The sequence below is a fragment of the Hevea brasiliensis genome, chromosome 1 (assembly GCF_030052815.1).
Source record: "Hevea brasiliensis isolate MT/VB/25A 57/8 chromosome 1, ASM3005281v1, whole genome shotgun sequence".
NCBI classification, from domain to species: Eukaryota; Viridiplantae; Streptophyta; class Magnoliopsida; order Malpighiales; family Euphorbiaceae; genus Hevea; species Hevea brasiliensis.
In genome coordinates, this window is record NC_079493.1 from 107,960,420 (window position 1) to 107,981,030 (window position 20,611).

The 20,611-nt window shown below is 39.7% G+C and overlaps 1 protein-coding gene across 1 annotated transcript; it reads left to right on the top strand.

Annotated features, from left to right (window-relative positions):
- The first annotated feature begins 19,607 nt into the window (after positions 1-19,607).
- LOC131183253 (uncharacterized) lies at positions 19,608-20,216 on the top strand. Its single transcript, XM_058153710.1, has one exon. It carries the CDS (start codon positions 19,608-19,610, stop codon positions 20,214-20,216), a length of 609 nt encoding a protein of 202 aa, XP_058009693.1.
- Positions 20,217-20,611: the final 395 nt, after the last annotated feature.

The window sequence follows — 20,611 nt, forward strand, 5'->3', positions numbered from 1 at the left end:
TGATTTGGTTTTTTTTTTTTTTTACCGAATACATGATTGTTTATGTCACGTTAATTATCGTATTGTGCGACAGATGGACTGTTTAACTTAATTTAATATATTTATTTAGTTTATTACTTATTTTTAATTTAAAATATATTTTTAATTTATAAATTAAATTAAAAATTAAATAATCAATTATTTAATAAAATTACTTAAAAATTTACACAATAAAATTACTTAAAAAATAACTCTTAAGTAATTTAAGCATTTAATTAAAAAATATTTAAAAATAATTTAATTGATTAAAACTATCAAGAAGGATATGTAACACTATATTTGAATTGAGTACAGGATAGTTTATTAACGTGTCTACCATATTATATTATTTTATATTGTATTATATAGTTTTTATTGTTAATATATTTAAAAAGATGATATAGTATAAAATGATTTAATAATTTATTCTTGTTTGGTTAAATGATATAGCATGGTGTAGTAAAATATTCTTATTATTGTTTTAAATATATAACAATGAATTTTTCTCAAAACTAAAAAGTTCAATGTTGATTACCCAATTGACAAAGTAGACGAAGTAACTTAGGTATACAAAATGACATCACTCACCAATAAATAAGAAAATAGATTTTAAAGCTAGATAATAAAAGAATTAGAATAAACCCAATAATAAAATATAAATAAAAAATGATAATTACCAATAAAAACTCACACTTATGATGAGTTTGGATTATACGCACATCCAAAATTAATAGCTAGAGCAAAAGTAGAGAGAGGTGTTGAAGTGTAATTGCAGACGTAAAACTTGAGAAGGGACTATGAAGGACTTGTAATGTGAGAGACGATGGAGGATTGGCATATATGAGAGAATAAAGATTTTTTGTCCAAGGTAGGGACTAGAAATGAGGGATGATTAACATTTATAACTAAAAGGAATATGATATAATTGAAATTTTATAAATTATGTAAGTATAAAATTAAAATGTAAAAAAATTTTAAATCATCTAAAACTTTAAAAATATGTGGTAAAATTATGGTTAAGGAACCATCACTTTACAACTCAAAACCAACATTCTCTAGGAATGAAATTCACAAACAAGTAATATTACCATACCATACATTATAAAACCATAGTTAACCATCATCCAAATAAGGAGTAAGTGTTGCAGTTGTTAAAATAGTATAATGTTAATATTTTTAAAAATTATTAGGATGGTATAGTCTTTTACTCTATTAAATAATAGTTTTAAAATAAATAAATAAGTCATAAATAATATATTCTTATTTGTAACTTCTGACATATTTTAGGAAAAATTTTTTTTATATAAATTAAACTAAATACTAATCTATTTATGATTTTTTACATATAAGTAAATTTATTTAACTTATAAAATTTATTTGACTTATAAACTAAACTACATATTCTATTAATATGTTTTATTATTAATGTTATGTATTCACTCATAACTTTGTTAATCCATTTTTTATTTAGTAATTCATTGATGGTATTATTAAAAATAATAAATTAATTAATATAAACTTAATTATTTATATTTATTAATTTATTTTAGAGATTTATTATTTTATTATATAACTGGTTTGTATTTTCAAAATTAAATTTTATTTAATTTGTAAATTTATGTAATAAGTTAAAACTTATATTATTTTGCAAATATTGATTTAATTTTTTTAATAAAAATATTTATTAGCTAAATGTTAAAATATTGCTTGCTTATTTAAAATTAGATTTTATATATTTTATAAATTATTAAATTTATACATAACTAAAATTAATGTGTAAATTTCATGTAATATATTATTTTATAAAAGTTAAAAATATTAAATCACATTGCAGAAGAATTACTGAAGTTTCCTGATAAGGACTTGACAGTAAAACAAATACAACAGTTCTTTTCCTTGCATTTAATGGCAATGTGAGACTTCTGGCATATATTCTTTAAAGCTTTGCTGTTGTCAATGATATCTTTGAACAACTTCTATTGTTCACACATTTTGTCAAGACAAGCTAGAGTCATTTGATGAATTTCCCCTATAGTGATAGCATTCATTGCTCTTCTGGTAGCAGCAATACTTCTTTGGAGTTCTGGTTGTAATGCTTCTGGTAATGAGGCAATGTAGGTATGCCTGAGGTTGACATCATTATAACCATTAAGCAGATAATAGTGTTGAGTCATGCGCTGGTAGTGTTTCTCAATGTCTGATCTTTTTAAAGAACAGCAGCGCATGTCAAAGAACTCTTGTTTTAACTGCTTGCTGTATAAAGATGCATCTCCGAGAAACTCAGCAAAGAGAGCATTGATTGCTTGTAAGGGAGTCAGGTGGCAAAATTGGGCTTTCTGATATTCTCCAATGGAGGAAAACCAATCTTGCAATGTGCCAACAGTTCGAGAGATGAATTCTCTGAGTATAGTGTGGGAGTCAGCACCTTCCCGGAGCATTTGAACATCAAGCCAAGCTTTGAATTCTGCAAGGCGATCTCTCCACCTTGATGGGGGAACATCATCTAAGGTGAACCATGGGCTGAATCGGGCACACATTTGTGGAGCACCTGGTAGTTCAAAATCTAGAATTGGTTCATCATCAGGGATTTCAACATGGGGGTCTTGAGGAGGCCTTGTAGGGCCTGTAGTGCCACTAGTAGAATCTGTGGTTGGTGAAGGACCTGTTTGGGAGGCTGTTGGCTGAGGATCAGCCATGAGCAGTGTCGTGATATCCATTCGTCTGTCCTCACTGTCATCAGACGAGTCATCAGAAGAATCTTCTTCTGGTTCTGGCTCAGAGTGTATGGACACCATATGTTGAGGAGGAGGATCAGGATACATTTTGTCCTTCCCTTTATCAATCTTCCTTTTTGGAGGATGGGATTCTTCTGAGGAAGATGGACTCTTTTGCTCATATCTGGCAGGTGTTGAAGTAGGTTTGAACAAAGGAGACAGGTGATATGTTGGAGGTGGTTCATATGAATAGTTAAAAGGTCCAAAAGGGGAATAAGCAGGTTCAGGAGTAGGAAGAAAATGATTAAGAGTTGTTTGAGCAGAGAAAGGGCTGAATGGGCTGTAAGAGACCGGAGCTTCTGTGGGTTTATGCAAGTCTGCCTCAACTTGGGCCAACTATTTTTTCAGCCTTCTTATCTCCTGTTCCTTTTGGTTGAATTCCACACCAAATCTCCGTTGTTGGATCAAAGCCTTCAGATCTCTATCAAGCTGGGTAATTCTGCTTTTGTAAGTCCTTGTACATGTTTTGGGCAAAAGCAGTGAAGGAGTCAATCTTTTGATCAACATGCTGAGTCCTGGTGAGGACCTGGTCAATCTTGGAATCAATACGCTGTAGTGCCTTATTCTGGACAGCAGCATTCTTGGTTTGCCAATTCAAAACTTCTTCAGCTTGAGTGATCGGGGTTGTCTGACCTTCACTATCAACCTTAGTTGGGTGAATGAAAGGTCTGGTGGAGATTTTAGTCTGCTGGTCGGTCTGTTGTGCTAATGGAGGAAAATCTGCTTCATAAGAGGTAGGTGAGAACATCATACAGGGTTGTACCAGAGGAAGTGCAGGAGGAGGGGAAGAAACTGGTTTAAGAGGAGGTAGTTTCTTTCCTTCCTTTCTGATGATCTCAAGGGCAAGCTCATAGATGGGAAGAGGCTTCTTCTGCTTGGTTTCCTCATGGATACCAATCCATGAGCTACTATCTGGATAGTCTCTTCTGAGAACTTATTGTGGCTTGCAAGAGGCTCTTCTTGTTTGTTTGGTGAGCTTCCTCCAATTTTTGTCAGACAGAGGATGGTCATACTCATTTTCCCAGTAATTGTCACGGCCGATCGCAATCTTAAATCGCATGCTCGAACACAGGAGATCCCAAGGGCAGTGACCATCTATTTTCTGAGGATAGATGTAATGATTGTCTGGTGTTACTGCTCCAATGGGATAGTCGTCTTGTTCCTTCTCTAATGGCTGGACCATCATGGTCTGGAATACAGGCAAAGATCCTGTAGAATGCCGCGGTGGCTGGAAGGAAGTTTGTACTGTTCCATCAGGATTTCGTCTGAAGGAAGATTCTGTGATATGGATTGGCTGAGAGGTTGAATGAAGCCTTTCGTAATTGGTTAACCAATCCTTTGGGATGAGCTGTTCAAGCTCATTTCTAGGTAGTTGCCTAGGTATCTGAACAATTGTTGGGGTGGTCTCAGTATCAGCCAATACAAGCAGAGCATCATTGGAGATAGATGGCTGTGAGAGATCTACAGCATGATCCTGCAATCTGTAGATAATTTGATGGTGTAAGGTGGCCATCATCGAAGAGGTCACCTGAGCGGCGCCAGTGAGTTGAACCTGAACTTTAAGGGCAGTGTTAAGATGTGGATCTCTTAGCGAGAGATTATAGTTTGGGAAGAATGTCAACACCACACTCCCAGCATGCAAGGTGGTGAGGCAGGTTCCTATAACCGCATGTTCATACTGCAAAAACCGTGTATCAAGGAGAGACACTCTGGCTGTAACTGGAAGCCTTCGTCTCCCATGTAGACTGAGGATAAGTCAAACAGCTCCAAAGTGGAGATGAGAAAACCCTTCTTCTCTCCATCTAGGAATGAGTTGAGGAGGGATTTCTAAAGTCACATATTGTTCAACAGATGAACTCTGAAGAGAGCATTGATCCATTCTGGAGGCCTGAACATATTCTTTTGACAAAGATCTTCTAGATGAAATGAGAGATCTGATAAATCTGGTTAAAGATCCAGATCGTCTGTAGATGTTGTATGGACTGAGAAGAGGAAGGAGAGATTCTCCAACCTGAGCATCTTCAGGTAAAGTGGATATTTCTACGAGATTATCAATTCTGGAGGATAGTGTTCTTCGAAGTGGTGAAGAGAAAGAAAGAGAAGAGGTGAGTACGTGGCATTGTGGCCAGAGATCGCTCTACCTTCTAGGAAGGAATTAAGCAGTTACTGGTTTCCAGCCGATATACCAAGGTAAGAGAAGATGGCAGAAAACAGTGATGCAAAGATTAGGAGAAAATACCAGAGTTGGAAAGGTTCTCCCCTACTCACTAGTGAAGTATGTATAATACAAACATAACCAGGCTCTGATACTAAGATTAGCCGGGAGCCCTTATCACTCATAGAATGAACTCATGCTATGCCTCTTCCCTCTCCATAGGTACTCTCTGGCTGTGCCCTTTTGTTCATTATACAAGTGATAATGGGACCGTCGCACCTTAATGTCAAAACAAAGATATTTCTGATACACAGGATCCTCTTGAAGAGGCAAGTGTAGAGCATACGTATCTCTGATTATAAGAGTATGATACACATTCAAAGGTTTTCGGAGAGAAAGGAGAAGAATTTAGAAAGCCATAGAAGAGAACTTCAGAGAATATTATTGAAAGGAAACTGAGTCTGATTACAACTGAAGAGAGCAACTCCTTATATAGGCGAGGAGGCTCTTAACATTACAGGCAACCGGTTAGAAACTGGCTACCGACACTCTTAAAGCAACATAAAGAAAAGCAAAATAAAGATAGATACATTATTACATTATTGACTGTCAAACTTTTAACTTTTATCATGGAGTGGTAGACAGATTAAGGGTGTCAAAGTCAGAGTCATCAGAGTCGATTCCCAAAAAGTCCTTTGGCCACTGTCGGTGTACAGGAGATGGTGGGTCAGCACTCTGAATGGCATCTCGTGACTCTGTGTCCATTGGATCCTGGGAATCTTGCCACATGGGATGGGTCCAGTCAATGGGCTCATCAGTGAGAGACCGGATGGGATCAAGTGATGTACAATTCACATGGGGAGGCACCAGGCAATAATAGCTGTTGATCTCACAGAGGTACTCAGCTAGTTGTTTTCTCAAGGGTCCCATGGCATTTTTGTCAATAATTGACCCCTTGTAAGTCCTTCACTCATATTCAGTATTCTGGGTCCAGAGGAGTCCATCGGGCCTTCTAGAGAAGGGCCTGTGAAAAATGAATAAGGTTCTGATGTTGAAATTTGGCGGCGATGGGCACATCTTCTATTCCATGGGTGTCTATGATGCGTTTGGTTTGTAGCGCCATCTTGAAATGGGCTTGAACCATTCTAGAAATCAGACAGAGAGTCCTGTTAGTATTGTTCATAACATCGTCTGAGGCCATGAGCGGGAATTCCAGTCCTGTGGAATAGAGTGTAACCATGCACCAGAGGAGCCATAGTTCTTCTAGGATGAGTTCTCTGTCAGGTTGGATACTGAAACAGGTGAGGAAAGGGTTGTCAGGGATAAAGACAGTCGAGGAGGGGAGTAATCCCCTTAAGGTGTTTCTTGCGCTCAGGTAGTGAAACAGATGATCCCTTGTGAACTTAGCCATCTTTGTGATAGGCTGGTTTGGTGAGCACCCAGGAGGAAAACTGTCTGGAGTAGGAACCAGGAAATTGTGCATTGGGGAAGGAGTATGTGGAGAGGAAGAGGATGATGCCATAAGGATCAAAGGGAGTGTGGAGAAAGACTGAATTAGGTGGAGGTTTTTGGGCCTGGATAGGAGGTCAGGAACCAAGTTGTGTTTTCCTTTGATATGCTGCACTGAGAATTTATACTTGGCGAACCAGTCCTTAAGCCTCAGTAATTGTGGTTCAGGAAGAGACTTGTTTTTGAAGTCTATAACCTTTGGGAAGGATGAGCTGTCCATGACCACAGTGAAATGGTGGCCAATCAGATGAAATTCGAATCTCTTTATCCCATTTTTGACAGCTAATATCTCTTTATAGATTGAATGATAATGTTTCTGAGGTTCTGGGAACTCTCCACTAGCATGTCCGCATATATGCTTTTCTCCTTGAATTTCTTCGATGAGGACTGCACTTGATGGGTGTCACTAGCATCGATCTGAAGGATCAAATGTCCAATCTTTGGGAATCTTTAGTGGTGGCGGGTTTAAAGCCACTTCTTTTAATTTTTTTTGCACATGTCCATTCTTCCCTCCATGGTGGAGAATCCTTTTAAGCATCTTTGGTGGCAAGTGTGGCGGCCACATGCGGGATAAACTTCGATGTAATTGATAATACCAAAGGCTGTTGTATTTGTTTCTTGTCAAGTCCTTATCAGAAACTTGATAATTCTTACGCAATGTGAGGTCCCGGTTGGTATTTTCCATCCTTGAATCTCATTCCAAGGAAGTCGATATCAGTTTGGGCCAGTGAGCTCTTCTTTTCTGATAGCATAATTCCATAGGAATCCACCAATTGTTGAAATGTGGAGAGGAGTGTCCTATGGGTCGTAACATCTTTGGAGAAGAGAAGGATATCGTCTATATAAATAAGAGCACTATGTAGTATGGGCTCGAATATCCTTGTCATGGCCCTTTGGAAAACTGATGGGGTCGTCTTAAGGCCGAATGGAAGGACTGTCCATTGGTATTGGGCCGTAGGAATGCAGAAAGCAGTCTTGGGCCTATCAGAGGGGTTAATACCCAATTGCCAAAAACCGGCTTTAAGGTGAAACTTGGAGAAAATATGGGCTTCGTGTAGCTGAGTGAACAAGGCTTCAGGCTTTGGTAATGGGAACTTGTCATCTTGGAGGAAATGATTCAGAGGCTTGTAATCTATGACAAGCCTTTTCTTTCCTCTTAGTCGTTCCGATCTTTTTTCAACATAAAAGGCCTGGCAAGCCCATTGGGAGGAAGTGGGTTCTATGAGGTCTTGTTGGAGAAGCTGTCTGCACTCTTCTTGGGCTAGAGCCAAGTCTGTATGATTCATTCCCGGGTGTGATGCCTTTTTCGGATTGATATCTTCATTGAGTTTGAATGGAAAACTGACAAAGAATTCCAGGTTTTTCCATAGGGGGTGGTGATGGTAAAAATGTGCATGGGAGTCAGCACAGGACCTTAAGAGGAGCTCCTTGTGCTCTTGGAATTCAGCTGAGGCATCAGCGAGAGAATATAACCTTGGGACAGAAGTAAATGGCTGAAAATTCCTCTTATATTTCAATCCTGTGGGGAGGATCTTCAAATGCTTCGCTCGTTGATACAAGTCAAAGCCTATCAGCAAATCCTTGTCAGGAAGATCCGACCCGATGACCCTAGTCCAAAGGATACAAGTGGGAAAGAACTGGATTCCAATTGGGTGCTTAGTGATAAGGCTAGTTTTGAAAACATTTCTATCTGCAGCCTTAAAGTATTCTTCATGAGAGACCCAATATTCTGAGGGTAAGATGGCTGGGTTCATCATGCTTTTGTGAGCCCCGGTATCCAGGAAGCCAATGACACTAATGGGCCGTTCATACTTACTGGGAAGAATATGAATCGGGACTAAAGGAATTGTAATAGTGTCTGGGCCATAAGTGGATTGGGAAGATTGGATATGTTGGGCCAGGTAAGACGGGTAATGGGCTTCAGTATCTGAACTGGATTCTTCTGAAGTGATTGAGTAATCTTCTTCTGTTCCAGTGTCTACTCCAAGGGCAAAGACTGTATCTCCATCGGGCTCATCCTGTTCAAAGAACAAGGATTCGACATCATCATGCTCCAGGGAGATGTGAGAAGCCTGTTGTATGTGTTGTAATAGCTTAACTGCCTTATTGGGGTTCTTAGGGCAGTTCTTGGCATAGTGGCCTCGGTTGCCACAGATATAGCATCTGTCAGACTTCTTTGTACCCGTTCTTTTCTTTCGAAAGTATCTTACTGACCTTCTTCCTTTCTTTTGCTTGAAAGGGGATTTGAATCCAGAGGGATGCTTCTTGTAATGTGCTTTCTTCTTTGGTTTGCATTCACAGTTCTTTTCCTTGCATTTAATGGCAAGGTGAGACTTCTGGCATACATTCTTCAAAGCTTTGCTGTTGTCAATGATATCTTTGAACAACTTCTGTTGTTCACACATTTTGTCAAGACAGGCCAGAGTCATTTGATGAATTTCCCCTATAGTGATAGCATTCATTGCTCTTCTGGTAGCAGCAATACTTCTTTGGAGTTCTGGTTGTAATGCTTCTGGTAATGAGGCAATGTAGGTATGCCTGAGGTTGACATCATTATAACCATTAAGCAGATAATAGCGTTGAATCATGCGCTGGTAGTGTTTCTCAATCTCTGATCTTTTTAAAGAACAGCAGCGCATGTCAAAGAACTCTTGTCTTAACTGCTTGCTGTATAAAGATGCATCTCCGAGAAACTCAGCAAAGAGAGCGTTGATTGCTTGTAAGGGAGTCAGGTGGCAAAATTGGGCTTTCTGATATTCTCCAATGGAGGAAAACCAATCTTGCAATGTGCCAACAGTTCGAGAGATGAATTCTCTGAGTATAGTGTGAGAGTCAGCACCTTCCCAGAGCATTTGAACATCAAGCCAAGCTTTGAATTCTGCAAGGCGATCTCTCCACCTTGATGGGGGAACATCATCTAAGGTGATCCATGGGCCTGAACTGGGCCTGGGCTGTTGTGGAGCACCTGGTAGTTCAAAATCTAGAATTGGTTCATCATCAGGGATTTCAACATGGGGGTCTTGAGGAGGCCTTGTAGGGCCTGTAGTGCCACTGGTAGAATCTGTGGTTGGTGAAGGACATGTTTGGGAGGCTGTTGGCTGAGGATCAGCCATGAGCAGTGTCGTGATATCCATTCGTCCGTCCTCACTATCATCAGACGAGTCATCAGAAGAATCTTCTTCTGGTTCTGGCTCAGAGGGTATGGACACCATATGTTGAGGAGGAGGATCAGGATACATTTTGTCCTTCCCTTTATCAATCTTCCTTTTTGGAGGATGGGATTCTTCTGAGGAAGATGGACTCTTTTGCTCATATCTGGCAGGTGTTGAAGTAGGTTTGAACAAAGGAGACGGGTGATATGTTGGAGGTGGTTCATATGAATAGTTAAAAGGTCCAAAAGGGGAATAAACATGTAACATAGCCTGGTATATTTCACTGTTCCGGTGATCGGTGTCGGTCTGGACAATTAATGGGATTAGGGCCACACTTAAGACAACTTGAGAAGCCATAAACACAAATAATTAGTAATGTTTAATTAGTTAACTATAAATAAGAAAAACAGAACATAAGAGGTTAAACGAGCCGAGAGTCACAGCGATGAGTGACCTCCTCGGGAACGACTACAAAGTCATTTCAAACTCAAATTTCAAACCGTAAAAAGTGACGCTGCGGTCCTTAGGACCCTTATGAACACAGTGGAAAAGAGAAAATCACGAAAAAGAACTGTTAAGCCAGTCAAATAATTAGGTCAGGGAGCCGGAAGAAATATTGGATTATTTGCAAACCGGGATGAACCGACGAAGGGCAATTTGGTCAATTGACCCCGAGAGCTGACTCCTGACCTAACTGTCAAATAAAATCGGAGAAAAGAAAATTTTGGAATCGAGAATTAAATTAAAGAACTAATAGAAAAAAAAAAAGAGAGATGAAAATGAAAAAAGTCAAAAGTTATGACATCATGCATGATGTCATAACTAAATTAATAAATTGAATTAATTAATTTGGATTTAGTGGTCTTCCATAAGCAAAAAACGTATAAAGGAAAGAAAAGAAAAAGAAATTTATTAGAAAGCTCTTCTTCTTCCTAAAGTGACACCCCACCTTCCTCCATAAATCCTCCATGAAAGCCCTTTCTTTAAGCTTACACTAAGCTTAATTTTTCATTACCCAACCTTAATAACTCTCATAAGAACTTCATTAAAGCTTGTAGTTGCAACTTGAGAAGAGAATTTCAAGAAGAAAGAGGAGCTAAAGATAGGGTTTTGAGGATTTAAGTGAGGTGAGCATGTCAACTTGTTACTTTCCATTCTTTCCATTTTTAATGCATCATTAGTTGTTGAATTAGCTTGTAATGTGTTAAAATGAAATAAAAATATGGGGAAGGACAAACTAAAATTTTGGCCATCCATGGATGTGGGTGAGTTTGATGTATTTTGAATGAATTAAATGTGTTAGTAAGCTTGCATGAGAATGTTAGTAAGTTGGAAATGCATAAATGGGAATAAATGCAACATTTTAGTGTAGTTAGGGTTTGAATGTTAGGGTTTGTGAACCAAAATTTGGAGAAATGCATAAATGGCATGTTTGACCTATTGTGAAGTGAAATAGTGGTCAATTATGACCAAATGAATTGTGTGGGAATGGTAGGAAATTAAACCAAATTCGTAGGTCCAATGGTCATGCTGCTAGCAGCATGACCAAACCCACTTTGAAGGACCAAAACTCAAATTTTACAAGCCTAATTGATATGCCACCAATTGGAAATGAAAATAGACATAAAATAACACAATTTTCATTAAGGAACCATGGCCAAAAACTGACCAAAACTTGGTGAAACAATTGACCAAAGTGAAATGAGAGCAGGCTGCCACTGCACCAAACTGACTAAATGAACAGTAACTGTTCATTTAGTCATAACTCGAGTTAGACAGGTCAAATTGACCTGAAATTTGGCTAGGGGTTAGAGGAGATATAGATATAAAACTTTCATGAAGAACATCACCCCAAATTATGCCATTAACCCATTCAAATTATTGAGCAAAGTTGAGTAATCAAACCTGCAACTCTGCAGATTTTCATTTGAGCAGTAATATTTGGATGGCTATAACTCTCTCTAGAAAACTCGGATTTAGGCGATTCTTGAACCGATGGAAACCTAAGACATAGTAGAACATTTCATCTTAAGAAAGTTAGACCAAATTATGAACTTAACTTGATCAAATTACTGACCAAAGTTGGATCAAAATCTACCAGAACCCAAGATACCAGTATGAGCGATTGCGTGAGCGATAAACTTATTTTGGCCATAACTTGAGCTACAAAACTCCGATTGAGGTGATTCAAAAATGAGAATACACTTAATACAATAAGGAACATTTTCTATGAAGGAAGTTTCGTCAAATACCAACAGTAGATCGACCAATGGAACAATGCAACTTCGGAGCACAAAACCGAAAATTGGCAATTTTGCCAAAATGACCTAAACTTTGAGAAAATGACCGTGACCAACAAGTTTAATGACCAAAATGTGGTATGTGGGTGAAGTTGGAATTCCCATACCTATTAAGCCTTAGAAAGTCAACTATTTGACTTGAATAGTGTAGTGAATAGTAACCCGAAACACAAAATTTAAAGAACGTCGAATTTAGCACGTTAGAGCTAGGTAATTGTGAAGCTAACTTTATTTTGGATTTATGTTAAGTTCTAGTACTGAAACATTGTAAAATTGTGTGTTTCAGTTGAAAAGAATATCGGGAAGGAACCCGAGGAACCGAGTCGAGGCTAAGGGACGAGTCGTTTGAGGTTTGTGCACAATAAATCCTATTTAAGCATTTTACCCTTGAAAATTTGATTTAGCATGCAGTATGAATTTATGAATTTTTGTGTTGCCACCTTGTGATCAAATTGTAACTTTGGAAATTGATTTAATTTTTGTATGCAATATTTGAATGAAATGTTTGAAATGGATTTTATGTTCACACTTAGCATGACAGTATCACATTTCCTTCTCCATTTATGGGGCTGAGATCGTTTATTTTCCTCCCTCTCTGGCTTGCCAGTTGAGGTTGTAGATCGGATGAGTACTCATTAGCTAGCTAGCCACCTCCCTCATTGATTTCGATTAATAGGGTTGTAGATTGCTTTGTCGTGATATACAACATGGCATTGATCGAAAATTTTGTGTCTTGGCTTAAGTTGTGTATGATTTTGGCAACACTGTGTTTATGAAATTGTTTGACTAAACTGTGTTTAATATATTATTTGACAAAATGAGTTGTTATGAGCTTTGATATTTGTGAAATGTGATTGTGAAGTATTCAAATTATATTTCATCAATAAATGATTTATGTATCGCATTTTAAATTTTTATTGTGCACCACTGAGTATGTTTATACTCAGCGATTGTTTAATTTACTGTCGCAGATAAGAGCAAGGAGAAAGCAACAGAGTGAGCTGCGGGATTGACAAGAACTTCTTGATCCCTTTTGTACGGGTATTGTTTTATACCCTTATGGTTATTTTGATGTAAATACTGTAATGTCATAAGTATCAATGTAAATTGAGCAGTTGTAAATAAATTGTACTAATATTTTTTTTGATTTTATTGTGTAAATTTAATATTTGTACATATGAATTTACTATTTTATGTTTTGTTAATGAAGATATTAAATATTTTGAGATGAGAAATCTGGATTTGTATTGTGAAATTATTTGAAGTGCCTTGTATTGAGTTGATTTGAGAATTATTAGTGGTTGGGAGTTGTGAAATATTTTTGGAAGTGCTTTTTACAGGTATTTGAAGAACTGGTTTCTCAAAATACAGAGAGAACTCTGTCAAAATTTTTATAAAAATTGCGGCAAAATTTTCAATGGACAAAAATTTTTACTAGTCCTTAAGCTTTGAATAAATGGTTTTTAATTCTCACTAAAATGCTCACTACTTCCAAAATGTAAGAAAATTGTTTTAAAAATCCCTCGTAGGGTACTTAATGAGTTATCGGTAGGTGAAGTTCGGTAGTTCATTAAGTATTCTACGGGATCATGTTATGCCTTACGGAGGGGTAAGGTGTGACAAAGCAGGTTCAGGAGTAGGAAGAAAAGGATTAGGAGTTGTTTGAGCAGAGAAAGGGCTGAATGGGCTGTAAGAGACCGGAGCTTCTGTGGGCTTATGCAAGTCTGCCTCAACTTGGGCCAACTGTTTTTTCAACCTTCTTATCTCCTGTTCCTTTTGGTTGAATTCCACACCAAATTTCCGTTGTTGGATCAAAGCCTTCAGATCTCTATCAAGCTGGGTAATTCTGCTTTGTAAGTCCTTGTACATGTTTTGGGCAAAAGCAGTGAAGGAGTCAATCTTTTGATCAACATGCTGAGTCCTGGTGAGGACCTGGTCAATCATGGAATCAATACGCTGTAGTACCTTATTCAGGACAGAAGCATTCTTGGTTTGCCAGTTCAAAACTTCTTCAGCTTGAGTGATCGGGGTTGTCTGACCTTCACTATCAACCTTACTTGGGTGAATGAAAGGTCTGGTGGAGATTTTAGTCTGCTGGTCGGTCTATTGTGCTAATGGAGGAAAATCTGCTTCATAAGAGGTAGGTGAGAACATCATACAGGGTTGTACCAGAGAAGTGCAGGAGGAGGGGAAGAAACTGGTTTAAGAGGAGGTAGTTTCTTTCCTTCCTTTCTGATGATCTCAAGGGCAAGCTCATAGATGGGAAGAGGCTTCTTCTGCTAGGTTTCCTCATGGATACCAATCCATGGGCTACTATCTGGATCGTCTCTTCTGAGAACTTGTTGTGGCTTGCAAGAGGCTCTTCTTGTTTGTTTGGGTATTAACCCCTCTGACAGGCCCAAGACTGCTTTCTGCATTCCTACGGCCCAATACCAATGGACAGTCCTTCCATTCAGCCTTAAGACGGCCCCATCAGTTTTCCAAAAGGCCATGACAAGGATATTCGAGCCCATACTACATAGTGCTCTTATTTATATAGACGATATCCTTCTCTTCTCCAAAGATGTTACGACCCATAGGACACTCCTCTCCACATTTCAACAATTGGTGGATTCCTATGGAATTATGCTATCAGAAAAGAAGAGCTCACTGGCCCAAACTGATATCGACTTCCTTGGAATGAGATTCAAGGATGGAAAATACCAACCGGGACCTCACATTGCAGAAGAATTATTGAAGTTTCCTGATAAGGACTTGATAGTAAAACAAATACAACAGTTCCTTGGTATTATCAATTACATCAGGAAGTTTATCCCGCATGTGGCCGCCCACACTTGCCAGCTGTCAAAGATGCTTAAAAAGGATTCCCCACCATGGAGGGAAGAACAGACATGTGCAGTCAAAAAATTAAAAGAAGTGGCTTTAAACCTGCCACCACTAAAGATTCCCAGCATTTGACACCACATCCTTCAGACTGATGCTAGTGACACCCACTGGGGTGCAGTCCTCATCGAAGAAATTCAAGGAGAAAAGCATATATGCGGACATGCTAGTGGAGAGTTCCCAGAACCTCAGAAACATTATCATTCAATCTATAAAGAGATATTAGCTGTCAAAAATGGGATAAATATATTCGAATTTCATCTGATTGGCCACCATTTCACTGTGGTCATGGACAGCTCATCCTTCCCAAAGGTTCTAGACTTCAAAAACAAGTCTCTTCCCGAACCACAATTACTGAGGCTTAAGGACTGGTTCGCCAAGTATAAATTCTCAGTGCAGCATATCAAAGGAAAACACAACTTGGTTCCTGACCTCCTATCCAGGCCCAAAAACCTCCACCTGATTTAGTCTTTCTCCACACTCCCTTTGATCCTTATGGCATCATCCTCTTCCTCTCCACATACTCCTTCCCCAATGCACAATTTCCTGGTTCCTACTCCAGACAGTTTTCCTCCTGGGTGCTCACCAAACCAGCCTATCACAAAGATGGCTAAGTTCGCAAGGGATCATCTGTTTCACTACCTGAGTGCAAGAAACACCCTAAGGAGATTACTCCCCTCCTCACCTGTTTCAGTATCCAACCTGGCAGAGAACTCATCCTAGAAGAACTATGGCTCCTCTGGTGCATGGTTACACTCTATTCCACAGGACTGGAATTCCCGCTCATGGCCCTGTATCAGTATGTTGTGAACAATACTAACAGGACTCTCCTGTCCAGATTTCTAGAATGGTTCAAGCCCATTTCAGCATGGCGCTACAGTCTGAAACGCATCATAGACACCCATGGAATAGAAGACAGGCCCATCGCTGCTCAGCCCAACATCAGAACCTTATTCATTTTTCACAGGCCCTTCTCTAGAAGGCCCGATGGACTCCTCTGGACCCAGAATACTGAATATGAGTGGAGGACTTACGAGGGGTCAATTATTGACAAAAATGCCATGGGACCCTTGAGAAAATAACTAGCTGAGTATCTCAATGAGATCAACAGCTATTATTGCCTGGTGCCTCCCCATGTGAATTGTACATCACTTGGTCCCATCCGGTCTCTCACTGATGAGCCCATTGACTGGACCCATCCCATGTGGTAAGATTCCCAGGATCCAATGGACACAGAGTCACGAGATGCCATTGAGTCTTGACCCACCATCTCCTGTACAAGCGGTGGCCAACGGACTTTTTTGGAATCGACTCTGATGACTCTGACTTTGACACCCTTAATCTGTCTACCACTCCATGATAAAAGTTAAAAGTTTGACAGTCAATAATGTAATAATGTATCTATCTTTATTTTGCTTTTCTTTATGTTGCTTTAAGAGTGTCATTGCTTGATTTCTAACAGGTTACTGTAATGTTAAGAGCCTCCTCGCCTATATGAGGAGTTGCTCTCTTCAGTTGTAATCAGACTCAGTTTCCTTTCAATAATATTCTCTGAAGTTCTCTTCTATGGCTTTCTAAATTCTTCTCCTTTCTCTCCGAAAACCTTTGAATGTGTATCATACTCTTATAATCAGAGATACGTATGCTCTACACTTGCCTCTTCAAGAGGATCCTGTGTATCAGAAATATCTTTGTTTTGACATTAAGGTGCGACGGTCCCATTATCACTTGTATAATGAACAAAAGGGCACAGCCAGAGAGTACCTATAGAGAGGGAAGAGGCATAGCATGAGTTCATTCTATGAGTGATAAGGGCTCCCGGCTAATCTTGGTATCAGAGCCTGGTTATGTTTGTATTATACATACTTCACTGGTGAGTAGGGGAGAACCTTTCCAACTCTGGTATTTTCTCCTAATCTTTGCATCACTGTTTTCTGCCATCTTCTCTTACCTTGGTATATCGGCTGGAAACCAGTAACTGCTTAATTCCTTCCTAGAAGGTAGAGCGATCTCTGGCCACAACGCCACGTACCAAATATGGCTTGCCAAACACCTAACCCTGTTTTTGAAACTTATCTCCAAATCCCTTCTCCCTCTGAGATTGTTAACCTCACCTCTTCTCTTTCTTTCTCTTCACCACTTCGAAGAACACTATCCTCCAGAATTGATAATCTCGTAGAAATATCCACTTTACCTGAAGATGCTCAAGTTGGAGAATCTCTCCTTCCTCTTCTCAGTCCATACAATATCTACAGACGATCTGGATCTTTAACCAAATCTATCAGATCTCTCATTTCATCTAGAAGATCTTTGTCAAAAGAATATGTTCAGGCCTCCAGAATGGATCAATGCTCTCTTCAGAGTTCATCTGTTGAACAATATGTGACTTTAGAAATCCCTCCTCAGCTCATTCCTAGATGGAGAGAAGAAGGGTTTTCTCATCTCCACTTTGGAGCTGTTCGACTTATCCTCAGTCTACATGGGAGACGAAGGCTTCCAGTTACAGCCAGAGTGTCTCTCCTTGATACACGGTTTTTGCAGTATGAACATGCGGTTATAGGAACCTGCCTCACCACCTTGCATGCTGGGAGTGTGGTGTTGACATTCTTCCCAAACTATAATCTCTCGCTAAGAGATCCACATCTTAACACTGCCCTTAAAGTTCAGGTTCAACTCACTGGCGCCGCTCAGGTGACCTCTTCGATGATGGCCACCTTACACCATCAAATTATCTACATATTGCAGGATCATGCTGTAGATCTCTCACAGCCATCTATCTCCAATGATGCTCTGCTTGTATTGGCTGATACTGAGACCACCCCAACAATTGTTCAGATACCTAGGCAACTGCCTAGAAATGAGCTTGAACAGCTCATCCCAAAGGATTGGTTAACCAATTACGAAAGGCTTCATTCAACCTCTCAGCCAATCTAGATCACAGAATCTTCCTTCAGACGAAATCCTGATGGAACAGTACAAACTTCCTTCCAGCCACCGCGGCATTCTACAGGATCCTTGCCTGTATTCCAGACCATGATGGTCCAGCCATTAGAGAAGGAACAAGATGACTATCCCATTGGAGCAGTAACACCAGACAATCATTACATCTATCCTCAGAAAATAGATGGTCACTGCCCTTGGGATCTCCCAGGTTCTGGAGCATGCGACGAAGATTGCGACTGTCGTGACAATTACTGGGAAAATGAGTATGACCATCCTCTGTCTGACAAAAATTGGAGGAAGCTCACCAAACAAACAAGAAGAGCCTCTTGCAAGCCACAACAAGTTCTCAGAAGAGACTATCCAGATAGTAGCCCATGGATTGGTATCCATGAGGAAACCAAGCAGAAGAAGCCTCATCCCATCTATGAGCTTGCCCTTGAGATCATCAGAAAGGAAGGAAAGAAACTACCTCCTCTTAAACCAGTTTCTTCCCCTCCTCCTGCACTTCCTCTGGTACAACCCTGTATGATGTTCTCACCTACCTCTTATGAAGCAGATTTTCCTCCATTAGCACAACAGACAGACCAACAGACTAAAATCTCCACCAGACCTTTCATTCACCTAACTAAGGTTGATAGTGAAGGTCAGACAACCCCGATCACTCAAGCTGAAGAAGTTTTGAACTGGCAAACCAAGAATGCTGCTGTCCAGAATAAGGCACTACAGCGTATTGATTCCAAGATTGACCAGGTCCTCACCAGGACTCAGCATGTTGATCAAAAGATTAACTCCTTCACTGCTTTTGCCCAAAACATGTACAAGGACTTACAAAGCAGAATTACCCAGCTTGATAGAGATCTGAAGGCTTTGATCCAACAACGGAGATTTGGTGTGGAATTCAACCAAAAGGAATAAGAGATAAGAAGGCTGAAAAAATAGTTGGCCCAAGTTGAGGCAGACTTGCATAAGCCCACAGAAGCTCCGGTCTCTTACTCCTAATCATTTTCTTCGCTCAAACAACTCCTAATCCTTTTCTTCCTACTCCTGAACCTACTTATTCCCCTTTTGGACCTTTTAACTATTCATATGAACCACCTCCAACATATCACCCGTCTCCTTTGTTCAAACCTACTTCAACACCTGCCAGATATGAGCAAAAGAGTCCATCTTCCTTAGAAGAATCCCATCCTCCAAAAAGGAAGATTGATAAAGGGAAGGACAAAATGTATCCTGATCCTCCTCCTCAACATATGGTGTCCATACCCTCTGAGCCAGAACTAGAAGAAGATTCTTCTGATGACTCGTCTGATGACAGTGAGGACGGACGAATAGATATCACGACACTGCTCATGGCTGATCCTCAGCCAACAGCCTCCCAAACAGGTCCTTCACCAACCACAGATTCTACCAGTGGCACTACAGGCCCTACAAGGCCTCCTCAAGACCCCCATGTTGAAATCCCTGATGATGAACCAATTCTAGATTTTGAACTACCAGGTGCTCCACAACAGCCCAGGCCTAGTTCAGGCCCATGGTTCACCTTAGATGATGTTCCCCCATCAAGGTGGAGAGATCGCCTTGCAGAATTCAAAGCTTGGCTTGATGTTCAAATGCTCTGGGAAGGTGCTGACTCCCATACTATAATCAGAGAATTCATCTCTCGAACTGTTGACACATTGCAAGATTGGTTTTCCTCCATTGGAGAATATCAGAAAGCCCAATTTTGCCACATGACTCCCTTACAAGCAATCAACGCTCTCTTTGCTGAGTTTCTCGGAGATGCATCTTTATACAGCAAGCAGTTAAGACAAGAGTTCTTGACATGCGTTGCTGTTCTTTAAAAAGATCAGACATTGAGAAACACTACCAGCGCATGACTCAACGCTATTATCTGCTTAATGGTTATAATTATGTCAACCTCAGGCATACCTACATTGCCTCATTACCAGAAGCATTACAACCAGAACTCCACAGAAGTATTGCTGCTATCAGAAGAGCAATGAAAGCTATCACTATAGGGGAAATTCATCAAATGACTCTGGCCTGTCTTGACAAAATGTGTGAACAACAGAAGTTGTTCAAAGATATCATTGACAACAGCAAAGCTTTGAAGAATGTATGCCAAAAGTCTCACCTTGCCATTAAATGCAAGGAAAAGAACTGTGAATGCAAACCAAAGAAGAAAGCACATTACAAGAAGCATCCCTCTGGATTCAAACCCCCTTTCAAGCAAAAGAAAGGAAGAAGGTCAGTAAGATACTTTCGAAAGAAAAGAACGGGTACAAAGAAGTCTAACAGATGCTATATCTGTGGCAACCGAGGCCACTATGCCAAGAACTGCCCTAAGGACCCCAATAAGGCAGTTAAGCTATTACAACACATACAACAGGCTTCTCACATCTACCTGGAGCATGATGATGTCGAATCCTTGTTCTCTCGAGCAGATGAGCCGATGGAGATACGATCTTTGCCCTTGGAGTAGACATCGGAATGTAAGAAGATTACTCAATCACTTCAGAAGAATCCAGTTCAGATACTGAAGCCCATTACCCGTCTTACCTGGCCCAACATATCCAATCTTCCCAATCCACTTATGGCCCAGACACTATTCCAATTCCTTTAGTCCCGATTCATATTCTTCCCAGTAAGTATGAACGGCCCATTAGTGTCATTAGCTTCCTGGATACCAATGGACAGTCCTTCCATTCGGCCTTAAGACGGCCCCATCAGTTTTCCAAAAGGCCATGACAAGGATATTCGAGCCCATACTACATAGTGCTCTTATTTATATAGACGATATCCTTCTCTTCTCCAAAGATGTTACGACCCATAGGACACTCCTCTCCACATTTCAACAATTGGTGGATTCCTATGGAA

Bases quoted from the DNA above. Each gene is read 5' to 3' on its own strand.
- LOC131183253 (XM_058153710.1), top strand. From the start codon at position 19,608: ATGACTCAACGCTATTATCTGCTTAATGGTTATAATTATGTCAACCTC.